At 44.1% G+C, this 15,869-nt stretch overlaps 1 protein-coding gene across 1 annotated transcript in view; it reads left to right on the plus strand.

Annotated features, from left to right (window-relative positions):
- The window catches only part of KLF7 (KLF transcription factor 7), a 72,059-nt gene extending 56,639 nt beyond the window's left edge, over nt 1-15,420 (plus strand). Inside the window, exons 3-4 of the mRNA XM_075001672.1 lie at nt 1,863-1,986; nt 9,181-15,420. Coding sequence (XP_074857773.1) covers nt 1,863-1,986; nt 9,181-9,232 — 176 coding nt within the window. The 3' untranslated portion in view covers nt 9,233-15,420. The remainder of the gene's footprint in view (nt 1-1,862; nt 1,987-9,180) is intronic.
- Nucleotides 15,421-15,869: the final 449 nt, after the last annotated feature.

Below are 15,869 nucleotides of genomic sequence, written 5' to 3' on the forward strand. Positions count from 1 at the left end.
CCTGTGTGTACGCCCACACACACACTTACTTTGCAATCCTAGAGAGAAAGGGACCATGTGGAAAGAAGGAAGGAAGGAAGATTTGGACTTTGGCAGTGTCCATTCTCACATATTAATGGCCTTGGAGTAAAACCTGGGAGGTCGTGAGCTGCATTTGGCCCCCAGCACCAGGTTTGTCATATCAAATAGGGAAAATGAAGACAATGGACCAGGCGCTGCATTGATTTCCAACCTTTGCAGCCCCACTGACTGCAAGGGAATTGTAGAAGAGAGAGCGCGTCTCCTGCAGGGTACCAGCTGGCTAATCAGTTACAGTCACCTGTAGAACTCCTTACCAGAGGACGCTGTGAAGGCCAGGACTCTAACAGAGGTTAAAAAAGAGCTCGATAAATATTTGGAGGCCAGGTCCATGGATGGCTGTTAGCGAGGGGTAAGGTATGGTGCCGAGCCTTTTGTCGAAGGCGGGAGATGGATGGCAGGACCTTGACCATTGTCTTCGGTTCACCTTCTCTGGGGCACCTGGCACTGGCTACTGTTGGCAGACAGGATACTGGGCTAGATGGACCTTTGGTCTGACCCAGTATGGCCGTTTTTATGTTCTTATGTTATGTTCTTATGTTAACCGATTTAAAGAGACTGCGTCGCCTCTCGCACTTGCAGCACCAAAATGGCATTTTTACTTTATAATCAACTAAGCAGGTGCATCTAAGTGGGGATACAAGACACGGGGCAGGAGCAGATATGAGTGCTGTTATGGGGTGGTGTGTAGGCAGACTGACAGCTTTACTTAAACAGCATTTTAAGCACTGGGAGTTTCATTACAGGGACAATTATGCCCCTGTTTTCATGCATGCCCAGGCATATCAGCCAGTCTATGCACAGGAATAGCCACTTGCATGAGCAGGAGTCAGATCTGTGTCTCGTCAACTCAAGGAATTGAAAACGAGATTCTGGCCAACCAACGGGTGGGTGGGTTGACTGGTTTATTTTGTTTTTTAAAAAAATGGAATATATCTTTTGCCAAGATAATGCCGCAGTTTAAGATATAATGAAGTTAGGGCCCAATTCAAATTCCATTCAAGTCCCTGGAAAAATCTGCTAGGGTGTATCTACGCAGCAAAGTTATTTTGCAATAATGGCTGCTCTTCCAAAATAACTTTGCAAGTGTCTACACAGCAAAACCACTATTCTGAAGTTATTTTGAAATAGCAGATGGCCTATTTCAGATTATGTAAACCTCATTCTATGAGGAATGGTGCTTATTCTGAAATAGATATTTCGGAATAGAGTTTGTATGGCCAGGGAATAGCACTTATTCCAAAATAACACTGCTGTGTAGACATAGCCTCAGTGTTTCCAGAGGCTCTAATCCGAAATAGGCTCTATTGTGTGTGGATGTGCTATTTTGAAATAAGTTTTGCTTATTCTGGGGCTTCCCTGGGATGTGTTATTCTTGAATAGCTTATTTCAGAGTAATACGTCCAGAATAAGCTATTCTGGAGTAACTCGGTAGTGTAGACACCCCCCGCCCCCGGTGACTTTGGAATGGGTTCAGAATGGACAGCAGCAGTTGGGAGCCTGCCATAGGTTTGAAGAGTTGGAGTGACTGTAAGTCACTGGTACTTGCAGGCTCTGCAGCCAGACGCAGGACAAAAGCGTGCATGTGGGCACCTTGAGTGGGGTGTGTGTATTGTGTGACCAGCTGGAAGTCAGGCCTGGTGGGTGGCTATCACAAAGGCCTGGGTGCTGGGGTTAAGTGCAGCTTGATATGGAGAGTGGGGCTGGCTGGCCAGAGGTGGGGCAAAAGGCTGGCAGGTTGAGGCAGCAATAATTTCACTGATTGATCTCTCATCCCTCTGCAGGCGAGAAGCCGTACAAGTGCTCGTGGGAAGGGTGCGAGTGGCGTTTTGCACGTAGCGACGAGCTCACCAGGCACTACAGGAAACACACGGGGGCGAAACCCTTTAAGTGCAACCATTGTGACAGGTAATGCAGCCTCTTCAATACAGGGTTCAAGCAAAAGGAACGATGGAGAAAGACAGCACGTGGCCAGCCCCCAGGGAGCCAAGCCTCTGGCTTGCTTTTGCCCTTTTGCTGGTCTCTTCCGAACTACTCAGCAGGATTGCCAGGCTTGGTGGGGAGGGAGGGGCCAGGGGATAGGGCGGGAAAAGAAGTTTGTCCCCCAGCAGTGGGGCTGGGACCTGCAACTCGTTTTTGCACCGGTTTTTGTGACAGATGCCTAAAGCAAAAGCAGTGACTCAGGCTCAGCCTGCAGGCCCCGTGACGGCAATGGAAGTTTTGCTCAGACCGGAGCAGGATTTTGCCCAATCCACAGCTTTGTTGTTCAGCAAAATCTTGCTTTAATATCCAGAAGCCGTATCCAACCCACGAGCCACACCAACATCTTGGTTTTTCCTCTCTGTGATCCCCTGTGACTTGGGCAGCTGCAAAAGGCTGAATTTCCAGCTGCCTTTCCTCCCTTACAGAACTATAGTTTGACTTTTCCTCTTGGCTTCCCTGGAAAAGAAGCCACCAGAGGGCTGTCAAATCTCTCAGACCTGGGGTGGGAGGAGGTCAACACAGCCTAAGAGGGTGAGTGTGGAGCATTTGCAGGGAATAGCAAAGGTACCTAAGATCTAGAATTAACTTGAAGAGGGGCTGACAGCTGATGTCTCTCTTTTGCACAGTAAATCTATCATTGATCCATTGTTTTGGTTAACTGAGCCCTTTGTTTGCCTCTCTTCCCGTGCGCAGTTGGAAGGACAGTTCCTGGGGAAACAAAGGGCAACATTTTCAAAGGTGCCTGAGTAATTTAAGCACTTGTGAAACTTTTACCACAAGGTTTTTGGGTGAAATCAAGAAGCCATGACCAGTCACACTGATGGAAAATCTAAGCCCCTTGTCTCTAACTCACACGCTTGATGGCCTCTATTTTATGTGATGCTGTAGCTTTGATATTTTGTCATCTGCCTTTTTAAGAGCCTGAGTCCAGGGATGGGTCACCCAAAGCCAAGTTTTCCAAAGCACGCCCCCTCCAACAGCTCTCGCTTGGGCACCTAGCAATGAGTTGGCTGTTTGCCGAGAGAGAACTCTGCCTGGTCAGCAGCTGTCACCCAGAACGATGGGAGCTGCTGGTGGCTGAGTCCTCTTGAAAGTGTGGCCTCTTTGTTTAGGAGCCTGAATGGAAGCCGAGCTCTTTGGAGAGTTTCGTCCCAATTGCAGTTGCTGAGCATTTTTGAAAACCTGGCTCTTTAAGTCTGTCTATCTGTCTGTCTGTCTATAATCTAGGTGGCACAAGAGAGGAACTACCCAAGTAATTACATTGGACAGTACTGACCTTATCAGATAAAACCCCATCCTGCCCCCAGACGAGGCTGGCAGTGCCCATGGTGCAAGCTGGATGCAGTGTAGACATAATCAAATAATGTACTTGCATCTGAACATGTTATCCAGTTAATCCTATTTATATATAATTTAAGAGGCTTAAGAAAATTACCCATCTTTTTAATGCAGCACTGAGGTTCTCTGTTGTGATAAGAAAAAGGTTTATAATACAATATAGAGTATATAAAGCCTCTGGACACACCAGACTGGCCAAAAACATGCATAGAAAAAAGATATATAGAGGATAAACAGAGGACGTAGTCTTTGAAGGGAAGGAAATTTGATCATTTGCACATCCTGTCTTTCCAAGATCCTCATCCTCCTCTCTCCCTCCCACCCCCTAACCACGGGCTTTTTCTGTCTTTTATCCATGGATTATCTTTTGTTTGCTCAGAACGGTAAAGGATGAACCAGGGATTGGCAACCAAAATAGCAAGGAGAGCCATTTTTTTTCAAATTCTGTAGAAAACTCAGTAATTCAAGAGCCGCAGTGCATGTGAATGCGAGACAGTCCTTAATAAATGACATCAAACCGTACTTTTTGTAACCCCTATGTTAAGAACAGCACACACACAATGACTTGTCATGCAATACATGTTTAATGCAGGACGTTCACAAACTTTTTACATATTCTATTTCTTCACACTTCACAAGAGTGTTTGTACCGCTGTCTTCCCGACTTTCACCCCAAACTTATTCCAGTTAGGCCAGTTTTACTTCGCGTTTAATTTCAGTTTTCTTTTTTCAGATATATGTTGCCCTTCACAGCAGGAATGCTGCTAGCTTCCTTTGCCTTTTCAAATCTAGACTCTATTAGGAACATGATCAAAACACAGATATGATATCATATCCCACAATGCACTGCCCATATTAAAGTGGGAGTTATCCAATGTTTCAAGATCACGTATCATCTGCTATTTAGATATGAGTTGTTCATTTTAGACATTCACCATTTATTAAATAATCAGTAGGGGTTTTTTCACTTTGTAATTATAGCATTGGGAGCCACAAAGAAGCCCTTAAAGAGCTGCATGCGGCTCTGGAGCCGCAGATTGCCAGCCCCTGGGATAAACCAAGCACGGACCCTTTGGAGTCTTGCCTTTTATAAGCATCTCTGTGAATGAGGAGAACATTGGTGCTTGGAGTTCTTTATTTCTACTGTCAGAGGCTGCTTTCTGCTCATCTTTGCTTTTTTTAAGAGCCAACCAACCTCCCTGCCCCCTCAATAAACTTAACCTTCCCCACTTCAGTTTCTGTAGCAAATAGACCAGGTTGTGAGCATCCAGATCCAGGGAGATCTCACGACTCCTTGCTAATGCCACCAGCACCCTTAGCCATTTCTGACATCTCAAGCTGGGAGGATAATACCTGTCTTTTTAACCGAGTGTTCTTCTGTCGCAGCCACTGTCACAATCTCTATTTACTGTTTTAGTCAATGACATGTTGGTTCCTTTTAAATTCTGCCCATTTGGCCAAATCTGTGGACAGATGAAAAACACTGGCCAGTTGAAACTGATCATATGTGGTACAAGATGGCCATCTATTCCCCAGCATCCTTTCACTAGCTCTAGTGAGGGGAGCTCAGAAACTCAGTGACCTGGAAGTCGTTCAGTCTGACACTGCCTTTGCTTTGTGGGGTCTGCTTTGACTTCACACTGTTTCATTTCTCTTCTTCTTTCCTTCTTCCTAAGTGTGCTCACTGTCCTCTCCTGCAGGCTGCATACAGGCACGCCCTGAAGTGTATGTTCAAGAAAGCACTGAAGCCGGAGTGCCCAGTTGAACAGGTGCTTTCCTGAATTGCACAGTCTGATAAGGAGAATCTCATTTCTCCATCTCTAAGCTGCTTCCTTTCACATTTCTTTTTTCACCCTCCTCTAATGACACAAGGGGCTTCTGTAAACATCCTTGTTTTCTGCGCTGTAGGTAGCCTTTAGGTCTGCCTTTCCTCAGCACTGATGTGGGGAAGACCAGCTGCACAGCAGTTTTTAGAAAGGAAGACAAGTAACTTTGGCAATCAGAGTAGGAAATTGGGGATCCCAGGAGCAGTGGGGGGAGCATTTACATACATGATCTATCAACAAGGCCCTAGAAAATCCCAGCTTCGGGGATGTGGGTATACACAGCTAGCTTTTTGGATGGCAACCTGATATTCCTGCTGTCAGCCTGGAGGATAATTTTAAAGACAACGCACATAGGAAGAGCGTGTGCATGTGTGTGTATGGGTGTGGGGACGGGAAACAGGAAGCTAGAAATCTCTCTCCCCAAGAGTGCATGTGCTCATGAAAGGGGATTAAGAGCTGAACCTCCTTCTGCGAAAACAGGATCCTTTCGAATGAAGCATTTTGTTTTGCCCCCCATGCCTTACAGGACACAGATTGCATTGTTAGTTTTAGTTGGCAAACTACCACTGGCTGGAGGAGGAGCAGCCAATGTACAGAGAGTGAGGTACGCTCTGGAGGCGGCGGAGGAGAAAGCAGAGGGAAAGGACGTGGCACAGGAGAGAAGACTGCCCAGTGTGCCTGAGGCACCATCAATGTGTCGGTTGTTAGTATGCCCGAAGAATTAGTTGAGAAGCTTTTCAGAACCATGGTTGACTTGACATACCCTAAGCCAGAACACCCAGGCCACAATTGTCAAGTATGTTCAACTGGGGAAAATGTGGAGTAGAACGCTCCAACTTTGTCATAGAAACAAAGAAAATTAGGGCTGGAAGAGACCTCAGGAGGTCATCTGGTCTAGTCTCCTGCTCAATGCAAGACCAACCCCACCTAAATCAGTCCAGCCAGGGCTTTGTCGAGCCCCACCTTAAAAACACCTAAGAATGGAGATTCCACCACCACCTTAGTCAACCCATTCCAGTGCTTCACCTCCTGCCTAATGAAACAGATTTTCCTAATATCCTCTGCAACTTGAGACCATTGCTCCTTGTTCTGTCATCTGCCACCACTGAGAATAGCCTGTTTCCGACCCTTTTGGGACTCCCCTTCGAGTAGTTGAAAGCTGCTATCAAATCCTCCTCAATCTTGTCTGGTTCCCTAATTAACAGTAACAAATCTTACCATGTCAGTCATTCAGCAGACTTTTGATCAGCATCCGCTGGTTATTAGCAGGCACCCGAGAAGCGCAGCATGGGCCAGTAGTCATCTTGTGGCTGGTCATAATCTAAAATGAAAAAGCTGGTGCCTGGTTTTGGCTTCCATCATATCCATAGCATGCTGTTTTCTCAGTTATCCCCATGAGAGGGATAGTTGTTCTAGGTCATATTTGGTATGCTGCAGCCTGGCCCACGGGGGTGGGGGGGCGTTATCCCTGGGCCCATTTGAAACACTGCAGAGCGTTGTGATGCCATTCTGTATGTGGCTCTGAGGGGTGGGAAGCTGGGGCCCCTCCCACCTTGTGGGCACCTCTGGCTGCAGCTGGACAATACCGGGTCTGGTGAGAAGCCCACGGCCTGTTGTAAAATTTTCCTCTCTCTCTCCAGGTTTACTGCACACATACTTCACCGTGGAACTAAAGGAATGCTGGATTCCAGCATCATTCCATTCTGAACCTGTTCTTTTAATATTTTTTCCTACTCTGTTTTGTAAACACACACAGACGAGATCCTCAGCTTGTATGAATCAACACAGCATCCCTCGTTACACTGGAGCTGTACTGATTTGCGCCAGCTGAAGATCTGGCTCCATACGGGAAGGGGGGTCTTACAAATATTCATCATATTTGCTCACTCCCACATTAAAGTAGTGCTAGGCACACCTAGACTCAGAGAATAATGGCAAAAGGGCAGGCTCTGTGCACTGCCAAGCCTTTCTCCTCTGATTTTGATTATTCTTTCTTTGCTTTGTGCTCATGGTGCATATGGGACCCATTAATCTGGATGTTTTTCTTTCAACGTTTTTAAAAAAACAATCTCTGACTCTTCTTACCTGCTTCTTATTGGGAAAGGCAAACAATTCAACTACTAATCATCATTTATTCAGCATAAATCTGTGCGCAGTCTAACAACATGCTTTTCCTTTTTTTTTTAAATAAAAGGTGTGTCCCATTGTTTATTTGTAAAGTAGCTTTGTACGGCAGGGGATGAAGTTTCAAAGCATCAAAGACACGTTAATTCTGGAAGTGGCCTGTACGTGGGGCTAAGATCATGAAGAGCTGGGAGTTCTGGCAACAAGCAACCAATGTGATTTGTGGTGGATTCTTTTTATTATTGCTAACTATACCTAAGCAAGTGTCTCACAGGGTAGGGTGACAAGAGTGAAGGCCGGGATTTTCAAAGGTTCTGAGCAGTTTTGGGCACTTCAGGTTTTGAATTCCCAACCGGCCACATCTTAAAGGGGCTTCATTTTTCAGAAGATAGGGAAGCAGTCCTCTTTAAAATGAATCACTTCTGCAAATCTTGGCCTATGGCTGCTTTGTATAATGTGCCATTTAGGGGGCCTGTGTGAAATGAGCTGTGGCGCTCATTCCAGTTCCTTGTAGGTTCATATCACATTTGCCACTAGTGGTCTCTCTTCATTGGAAATTGTATCAGAAGGGTCAAATGGCCATGAAGAAAAAGCTGCCCATTGTTTTCAAAAGTTCTGTCACAATGAATACACTTTGGTGGAGCAAAGTGTTGTGTTAATGTTGCGATTGGAGAGAAGTTTTCATCCTCTAGGGCTCTAATTGTAAGAAACGTTCATCAGCACTAACATGCATCTATATTTGTACCAGTGCCAACAAAACTCCAGTTCCAACAAGTTTTGTTGACCCAGAGTGGAATAAAAATAAGATGGCCTTGGTGATAAAACCTAGAACTGGGAATCCCAAGACCCAGATTCTGTAGTGTGATTTGACAAATTTCTTGTGGGAACTCGAGCAAATTCCATATCTCAATGTGCCTCAGTGTCCTCAAGGGGATGAAACCTGGCTTCCTCTCAGGAATGTTATGAGACTAAACTTCATCAGTATTAGCAGAGCACTCCTTGTAAACAGAAGGGTTTATGGGCCAGATTTTCAGCAAAGCTCTGCTTCCATTCATACACCAAAATGAGTCACTCAACCCTCATATCTGGACTCTTATTTTGATACCCAAGTGTCAGTGCTGAGGTCTTTTGTATATCTGGCCATACTTAGGAGTGCTGAGCACTTGAGAAATCTGATCGTACCTACATAATATGTAAAATTTAATTTTATTACTACAGGTTGAACCTCTCTGGTCCAGAACCCTCAGGACCTGATTGGTGCTGAACAAGAGAATTTGCCAGACCCCGGGAGAGCAATATTATCTAGCACATTACTAACACTTCCACTCCTTACTGGGCTCTTAGAATACATTAGGAATAAATTATACCTAATAACAGCACAGAACACTGAGAGCCAGGACTGGTGGCTGTAAACAAATTTTATGGAACTGCAGGAAGCTTGGCTACACCCATGATAAGTGTTCATCTGGCTAACTAAAATCATGTTGGATTACGGATGTTGCCAGACCAGAGAGTTCTGGATTAGAGAGGTTCAGCCGGTACAACTACTTGGTTAATGAGTTATCTTGCCCATTCACCAGTTTCTAATTGTAGAACTCTGGTTTGGTTGGGGTGAGGGGAGAATAGCCTGGTAATGGCTGAGCCAACATAGCTGTTTATTTTGAATGGTGGAAGAGAAGTTATCTTGGCTTTGTGGCCACATATGGCATGGTCCAAAGAGCTGCTGTAAATGTGTGAACATTGTTCTTGTACAGGATGGTAGAGGAGCAGATGGTCCTTTTTGCTAAAACTCTTTTTTTTTTGGTGTTTTTTTTTTTGGTTTTTTTTGCAGATGTTTTTCCAGGTCTGACCATCTTGCCCTCCACATGAAGAGACACATATGAATACCTAAAATCAGTCAGCTTGGTATTGATGAGCGTTGAGCTAAAAGATGTGACACGAAGGGTGGAACTCAGTTGCAAGCTGCTGCCTTGCAGAAGAAGAGAACATCATCTGTAAACCTCTGTACACAGACCACCACACACTCACACTGTCATGCACCCAATTGTACTTAAATACATATGTCTCTTCTTTATGCCTTGCCCCAGCTGGATGCAAGAAGATGCAGGAGAGGAAACGGGGTGGAGGTGAAGTGAGTAAGATAGAATAATTGCTTACAGTGCTTCATTGCTCTTGGATTTGTTTCCTGCTACTGCCAGTGGAAATCAAAGTAAAACGGAAGTGACTTCTCTGCAAGTGGACAGCAAGTAGGAGGGGCTTATTTAACTTGCTTCTCAATGCAACTCCGTAGAAGAATATGTCGTCTTGAAGTTGCCTATTTGTAGCACTAACTTTTCTTTTTTAATGGATAGCGTGGGGGAATAATGACCTAGAAAACCAAATCCCAGTTTGGTAGCCAAAATTAACCTCTTGGTTCCTTTTTTTTCTTTATCTGAGAGTTCCTAATGCTCAACACATCAAACTTCTCTAACACTGATCTATCCTGGTTTTGGTTCTTCCTAGAACTGAGCTATTAAGATCCTTTTAAGTCAATACCAATGGCCTTAATGGCAGTTGACTGTGGAGTAACACCTGTGACACATACATCATCTGTTTGGCCTGAGTTTATGTAGACTTCATGATGGACAATATTTTTGTTTGGGATTTTTTATATTACTATTTTTCTGGCTATTGCACGCCATATGCACTGGTAGGCACTATGGAAGCAGCAGACATGACTGTTAAGCAGCCAAACAGACTCCCTAAGAACACCATGCTATATCTCCATAGCCATCATCTTATTTCTATAGCTGGGACTTCTTGTTTGTCTGATGAAAACTTGAAAAGCTCATGTGGTAGCTTAGACATTTTATCTTTTCTCCATGAACAAGTGATCTTCAGAACTCATGTTCTTCACCTGCTTACCTGTCTTGGACTGGCCAATCAGCCATGACTACAGCTTTCTTTCAGCACCACGTAAGCATGTTGGCTACAACCCACAGTGATTGACAAATTGTGTTGCGTGTTCTTGTTGTTCTATTGACCAATTTAAAACATTGACTTTTATTTGTCAAAAGAACACTTACTTGCAAACATTTAATTTTAAAACCCAACTTTTGGTTAAGCATCTTACAAAAAATAAATAAATAAATAAATAAAAAAGCCAAAAATACTCCTCTAGTACCGCAGTGGGAAAGTGGGAACCTCTTCCAAATAAAGTGGCTTCATTCTGCATTAATCTTTTAAAGGAAAGATCCTGGTCCTCCTTTCCCATTCACCAAGGTGATTGTATAGGCCATTCCTATTAAAATTGTAAGAATATTTAAAGGGTGAATGAAGGGTTGGCTTTTATGCAGAGCACTGAAGATTTTCCATGTCTAGATTGATCTAAAGTATTGGTAGCATAGGTCCAATTTGACCTCCAGTCTATACCATCAAGGATCAATGGAGTCCTTCCACTCACCTTGAATCCTGTAGATAACTTGACCATTTTGGCTCAAAGTGAACTAAATTTCCTGTAAAAAAAACATAATATATATATAAATACAACTTGCATTTATAGCAAGTTAGCACTGGCCCTAACTCCAAAGACTGCCTTTAGGACCATATAAAATGGCCTATGCAAGCAGGTGGGGCGGTCATTAGGACAGATTGTGTATTTTGTATATTCTGGGACCCTCCCTGTACGACAAATCTAGAAGTGAAACAAAATGATTTGTGGTCCACAAATGGTTGCTGCTCTTTTATACTGTACTAGCCAACTGCCCTCTTTTGACTGTTTTGACTCATTGACTGTTAAATATTTCCCTTTTGGGATGCAAAACTGAACTCTTAAGGAAAATCCATAGCTGTGAATGTAAGGGCAGCCGCTGGAGTCATAGGCCCTTACCTTTTCAGCTTTCGTGTAACCTTTGTTCCAGTCAGAGATTGAACCTACCTGAAAGATGCTTATTTTGCTCATAGTTTGTTACAATGACTGTCAGTTGGACACTTTGGGGGAAAGAGGAATATGATATCTGGCCCATATGGCATGCGATACGGACCAAAATCTGACCATCTTTTGGGGGGGGGCAATAATGTAACAGTGGAGAAAAATTGAGTTTTAGTCCAAAGATTTAAAACTAACTATACTATTAAAAATAATTTACTGGAGCACTGCTTGCTGACAATCTCATAGTTCTCTACTTCTGTATATGAATACATCTTATGGCAATTCCATCCAGGAGTTCAACTGGGTTCTGAGGGCCTTCAACCCAACTTGTGTTTGAATCTGTGGGACATCTGACCAGGATGCCTCATGGGAGTTCGAGGATAGTTGTAGCTCAGCTGCGTGAAACTGTAGAACGTCCATTCGGTGCATTAGATAAAAATACAGAAAAGCTTAAAACTTCATTCCCGTGCAATCCTACAGTATGAGCACACATGCCTGTCACTACAGGAGTCATTGGCAATGAACCTGCCTAAAAGTTCTGTTCAAAACTCTAGGGACTGCCACCTCTGTAAATGCTACTAATAGTCCAGAAGACTTTAATATTAAGGCCATTTAAGTGTAAGGCAGTATTTTAAAAATGAAGGAAAAAAATTGAAAAGAGAAAAATATGTGCTTCCTCGTGTCACTTGAGGTCTTGTTGACTTTTCACTTGATATATAGCAAACAAGAGCCCTTTTGATAACTATCACAAGTTTCCAAAATATTTGGAAACTCCTATTTCTGCAGACAGGTGTTAAGCAAAATCCTGGATCAAAACTCCCCGGACCCACAGGAAATGGATTTAGAATCCAAATCAAGACCACAGTTTCTCAGTTGAGTCCTTTCTATAATGGGCCTCTAACTTTGAAAGAGAAATTTTGTTTTTCAGGACTATCACTGACGTTTGTCACGGACATTTGTAATCTGCGCATATTGTGTCTCAGATCGGTGCACTGTCAGTCATTTAATAGCATTTAATTGTACTTGCTCTGGTATCATAGAGGACAATGCATAAAGTGAATTGTTTGGTCATTGTTAAGATTTTTCAAAAGTGACTAGGGATTTTGGTTGCTCAGCCTGAGACAACTTTAATTGGGTCTGATTTCCATGCATTGGTGCTCAGCACTTTGTAGAAAAAAACGGCTCCCCTTTTAAGTTGAGCACTCAAAATCTGAAGCACTTAAATTCATTAAGCACTTGTAAAGGTCTTAGCCCATGGTTTTTTTTCTGCTACATGTGCATTCACTTCATCCACCTTGTAAAGAAACTACCTGGGACCTGTGAAAAATGGGAAAGGGCTGATCCTCTCTGTAAGGCTGCTTTGGTATGCCAGCCATGAAAGTGCTGTCACTGGGAACCAAGGTATCTAGCCATTTTACAAAAGAGCCCTAAAGGGAAGGCTTTCATGTTTCCCATCAGGATAAATCTGTGCCCTTTTGCAGAACAGAAACTATAGAAAATGACCAGACATAGCTTCCAAGATCATTGGGAAAACTGTGTTGTGGGAACAAATTGAGAAAAGTCCCACACAAACTGATGCCTACCGACTGGTAGAAAAAGGGCATAGAGGAGGCAGACCTGGGTTGCTCTGTATCATGATGTAGCATTAGCCTGGTGAAGAGCAATCAGGATGCATTTCATACACTAGGATACTGGGGTACCTGAGTTATTCTGGACTTTCCCTGGGGTAACAAAGCAGCACCTACACCTTAAGGGGGTTCTGCTTCAAAAAGTGTGTTAAAGTTTCATAACCTGGCTCTGTTTAGTGTCTCAGTAATTCCATAGCCATTTTTCTTGGTGAAGATGTAAAAACCAGTTGTTTCATAATTCAGCTGGACATCTGACGTGCAAGTTGGTTTCCTTCCTTCTTAAGGGTCTCCTTTGTGAGCTGCAGCCCCAGCACCTACTGTTCCCATATCAAGCATGGAGGTCCACAGTGCCATTTTTTCAGTCACTTTACAGTGTAGGCCCTCACTTCTTTTTTGTAATAGAGATAACCCCCAAAAGTATACATATAATATACAGAATGCCAGCAACTTCCAGTAGTTCGAGGGAGCGCCTAGCATATGCTCCAGTTCACTACCCCAGAGGGGCTTTACTCCAGGGACCAGCATTCTGTCAGCTGACCTAGAGAATTACATCCCCTACTACAGAATGTTCAGAAAACAAAAGAGAGAGATGATTGGCTCTTACATTCCATTGATGAGCTCCTAGCTCAGTGCCAAGACTCCCAGTCTTTACGGGTGCCCAGCATTTCGCTCTGTGCGATTGATCCTTCACACACTTAGCTTTGTGTAACAGGATACAGAGTCAGGCCACGAAGTGTCCTACAGACCTCTGTTGGTTCCCCTTTATTAAATTCCAAGGGACTTTCCCATCAGGAGAGAGCTCTTGGAAAAGAAGAAAGTTCTGAAGTCCTGTAAGGCGGTCAGCAGCACTGGATGACGTCCGCCTGGGGCCTGGGGCTCTTGGGTTGTGTGGGGACCCGGTATGCAAGTCTTTCCCCTAGTTTGAAGCAAAACGATCACCAGTATGGCATGGAGCCTAGCAACACTATACCAGAAAGTCATTCTGTGGTTACCTGTCACGCTTAATACACGGAGGCTACAGTTAATTCAAAATGCCCAACTTCTTATCATAGAACAGCTGTGATATTAGTTTCTCTGTGCGAGGGGGTTTGGTGCAGGAAGGGATTCTGACCTGCCGCAGGAGGCTGGAGTTCAGGAGAGGCTGTGAGGTGTTGGCCCTGGCCCAGAGGCACTTACCCCAGGCAGCTCAGCAGTGGTGGCACAGGAGGGCTCGGGCAGGCTGCCTACATGCTGTGGTCCCGTGGTGCTGGCTCTTCTCTGCATGCCCCTAGAGTGAAGGAGACAGCATTGCTCCTGGAAATCGGTCAAGGGGAGCTGTGGAGACAGTGTTGGGGCTGGGGAGGCAGGCAGCACACAGAGCCACTGCTGCACCCTCCCTCTCCCAGGCGCTCAGAGATGTGCCAGCAGTTGGCCGCTTCCAGGGGCTGAGAGGGGCCATGGCGTGCAGGCAGCCTGCCCGAGCCCTGCTGCGCCACTGGACTTTTAGCAGCCGGGGAGATTGTGATTGGTTGGCAGAGGTGCCAGGATCAGCCAGTCAATTGCAATTGGGTTGGTGACCAATGAGTATGTAATTATGGCTTTATCTCTGAGGGGCTCCCCCTTAGCCCCAACCTCCTGCCAGGTCCATCAACAGACATTACTGTACCATGCGGCCCGTCCCTGTGCCTTGGTACCTTGCCTGACACGCTGGAATTAAATTGCCATAGAACTAATGTCACTTACGTCACTGTGCGCATGCACTTGAGAATACTGTTGTTTTTTTTTCTCACTGGCTGAAGGCTTCACTGGAATCTGACCTTTTTTTTCCCCCAAGGAAAGCAACATTTTGCTTGACACCCAGATAGGAATGAAAAGGGTGAATTGGAATGTAAAAGCAGGCGTCAGTTCTCTGCTTTCAGGATGCTGTGTTTCAATTACAAGCAACACTGAACTGTTGCTGTCCTGCCTAAAATCAATGGATGAGTACGGTGGTTAGTGACTAAATGCGTCTTCTCCGTGACTTGATCACTATGGGTGAACTCTGAGGTGCTCTCACTCTCTCTCATTGTGCCCTGGTTTGGGCAATTTTCATTCCTTTAGCAGATTTTAACGCAAAGGTTGTCCCCATGTTGGGAACATGGCTTCTCTATGTACTGAAGGGAGCATAACCGTGCTTTGCAATTTAAGAAACAAATCAAGCTTGTTCAACTGCTTCCTTTTTCCCCTCCACCTTACATGCGTCAAAGTATAAAAACATATGGAGGAGAAAAAGCGTGTAAATAATTCCACTTTCACAAGGCTAACCACCCCAAAGCCTAAGGGCTTTTAAAATCACGCTTTTATTCGTGCCACAACATGTTTTGGCATCCCCAGGCAATATAATTTTGTACTTTTAAGTCTTCATGTTTGTGGGCAAAACCTCTAACCCACCAGTCCCTTAAAATAAATGGTGGTGGTTTCCGGTAGAACATATATTTGAAAAAGAATATGAAAATAATTCTATTCCGTACTGGCTTGAAAAAAACCAAGCATTAAAATCTTCATCATAAAATTTCATACCCATTTACCGAGGAGTCTTGTCTTCCCTGACTAGCATTATTTCTGGTCTCTCAGAATGATGATTTCACAATCAAGCTATTGTGGTTACTCTTCCAACTACATCAACAATAACATGACAAATTCTGCGACCTTTCTTAGCCACATCTCATGTTTTGCCCATGTAAGAACTGCAGGAGCTGCCCACAGATCTCTTTCATGTAGTGAAACTCTTCTCCTTTCTTCGAGAAAGAGGTCAGTTATACTCAAAAATGTGGAGACTGGCTGCCTTCTGTACCATATCAAAAGTGAACTTACCTAAACATTAAGCAGCAGATATTTTCAAACAGGACTTTTGTGTTTTCTGTTTTCCTTAAAACAGATTAATAGCATATGTTATGTAAAAAATAAAAGGTGGACTGTTCATAATTTTCAAATGGAAAAGCATTTAAGTGGTTTTTGATTCCA

The sequence above is a fragment of the Carettochelys insculpta genome, chromosome 8 (genome assembly GCF_033958435.1).
Source record: "Carettochelys insculpta isolate YL-2023 chromosome 8, ASM3395843v1, whole genome shotgun sequence".
NCBI lineage: Eukaryota > Metazoa > Chordata > Testudines > Carettochelyidae > Carettochelys > Carettochelys insculpta.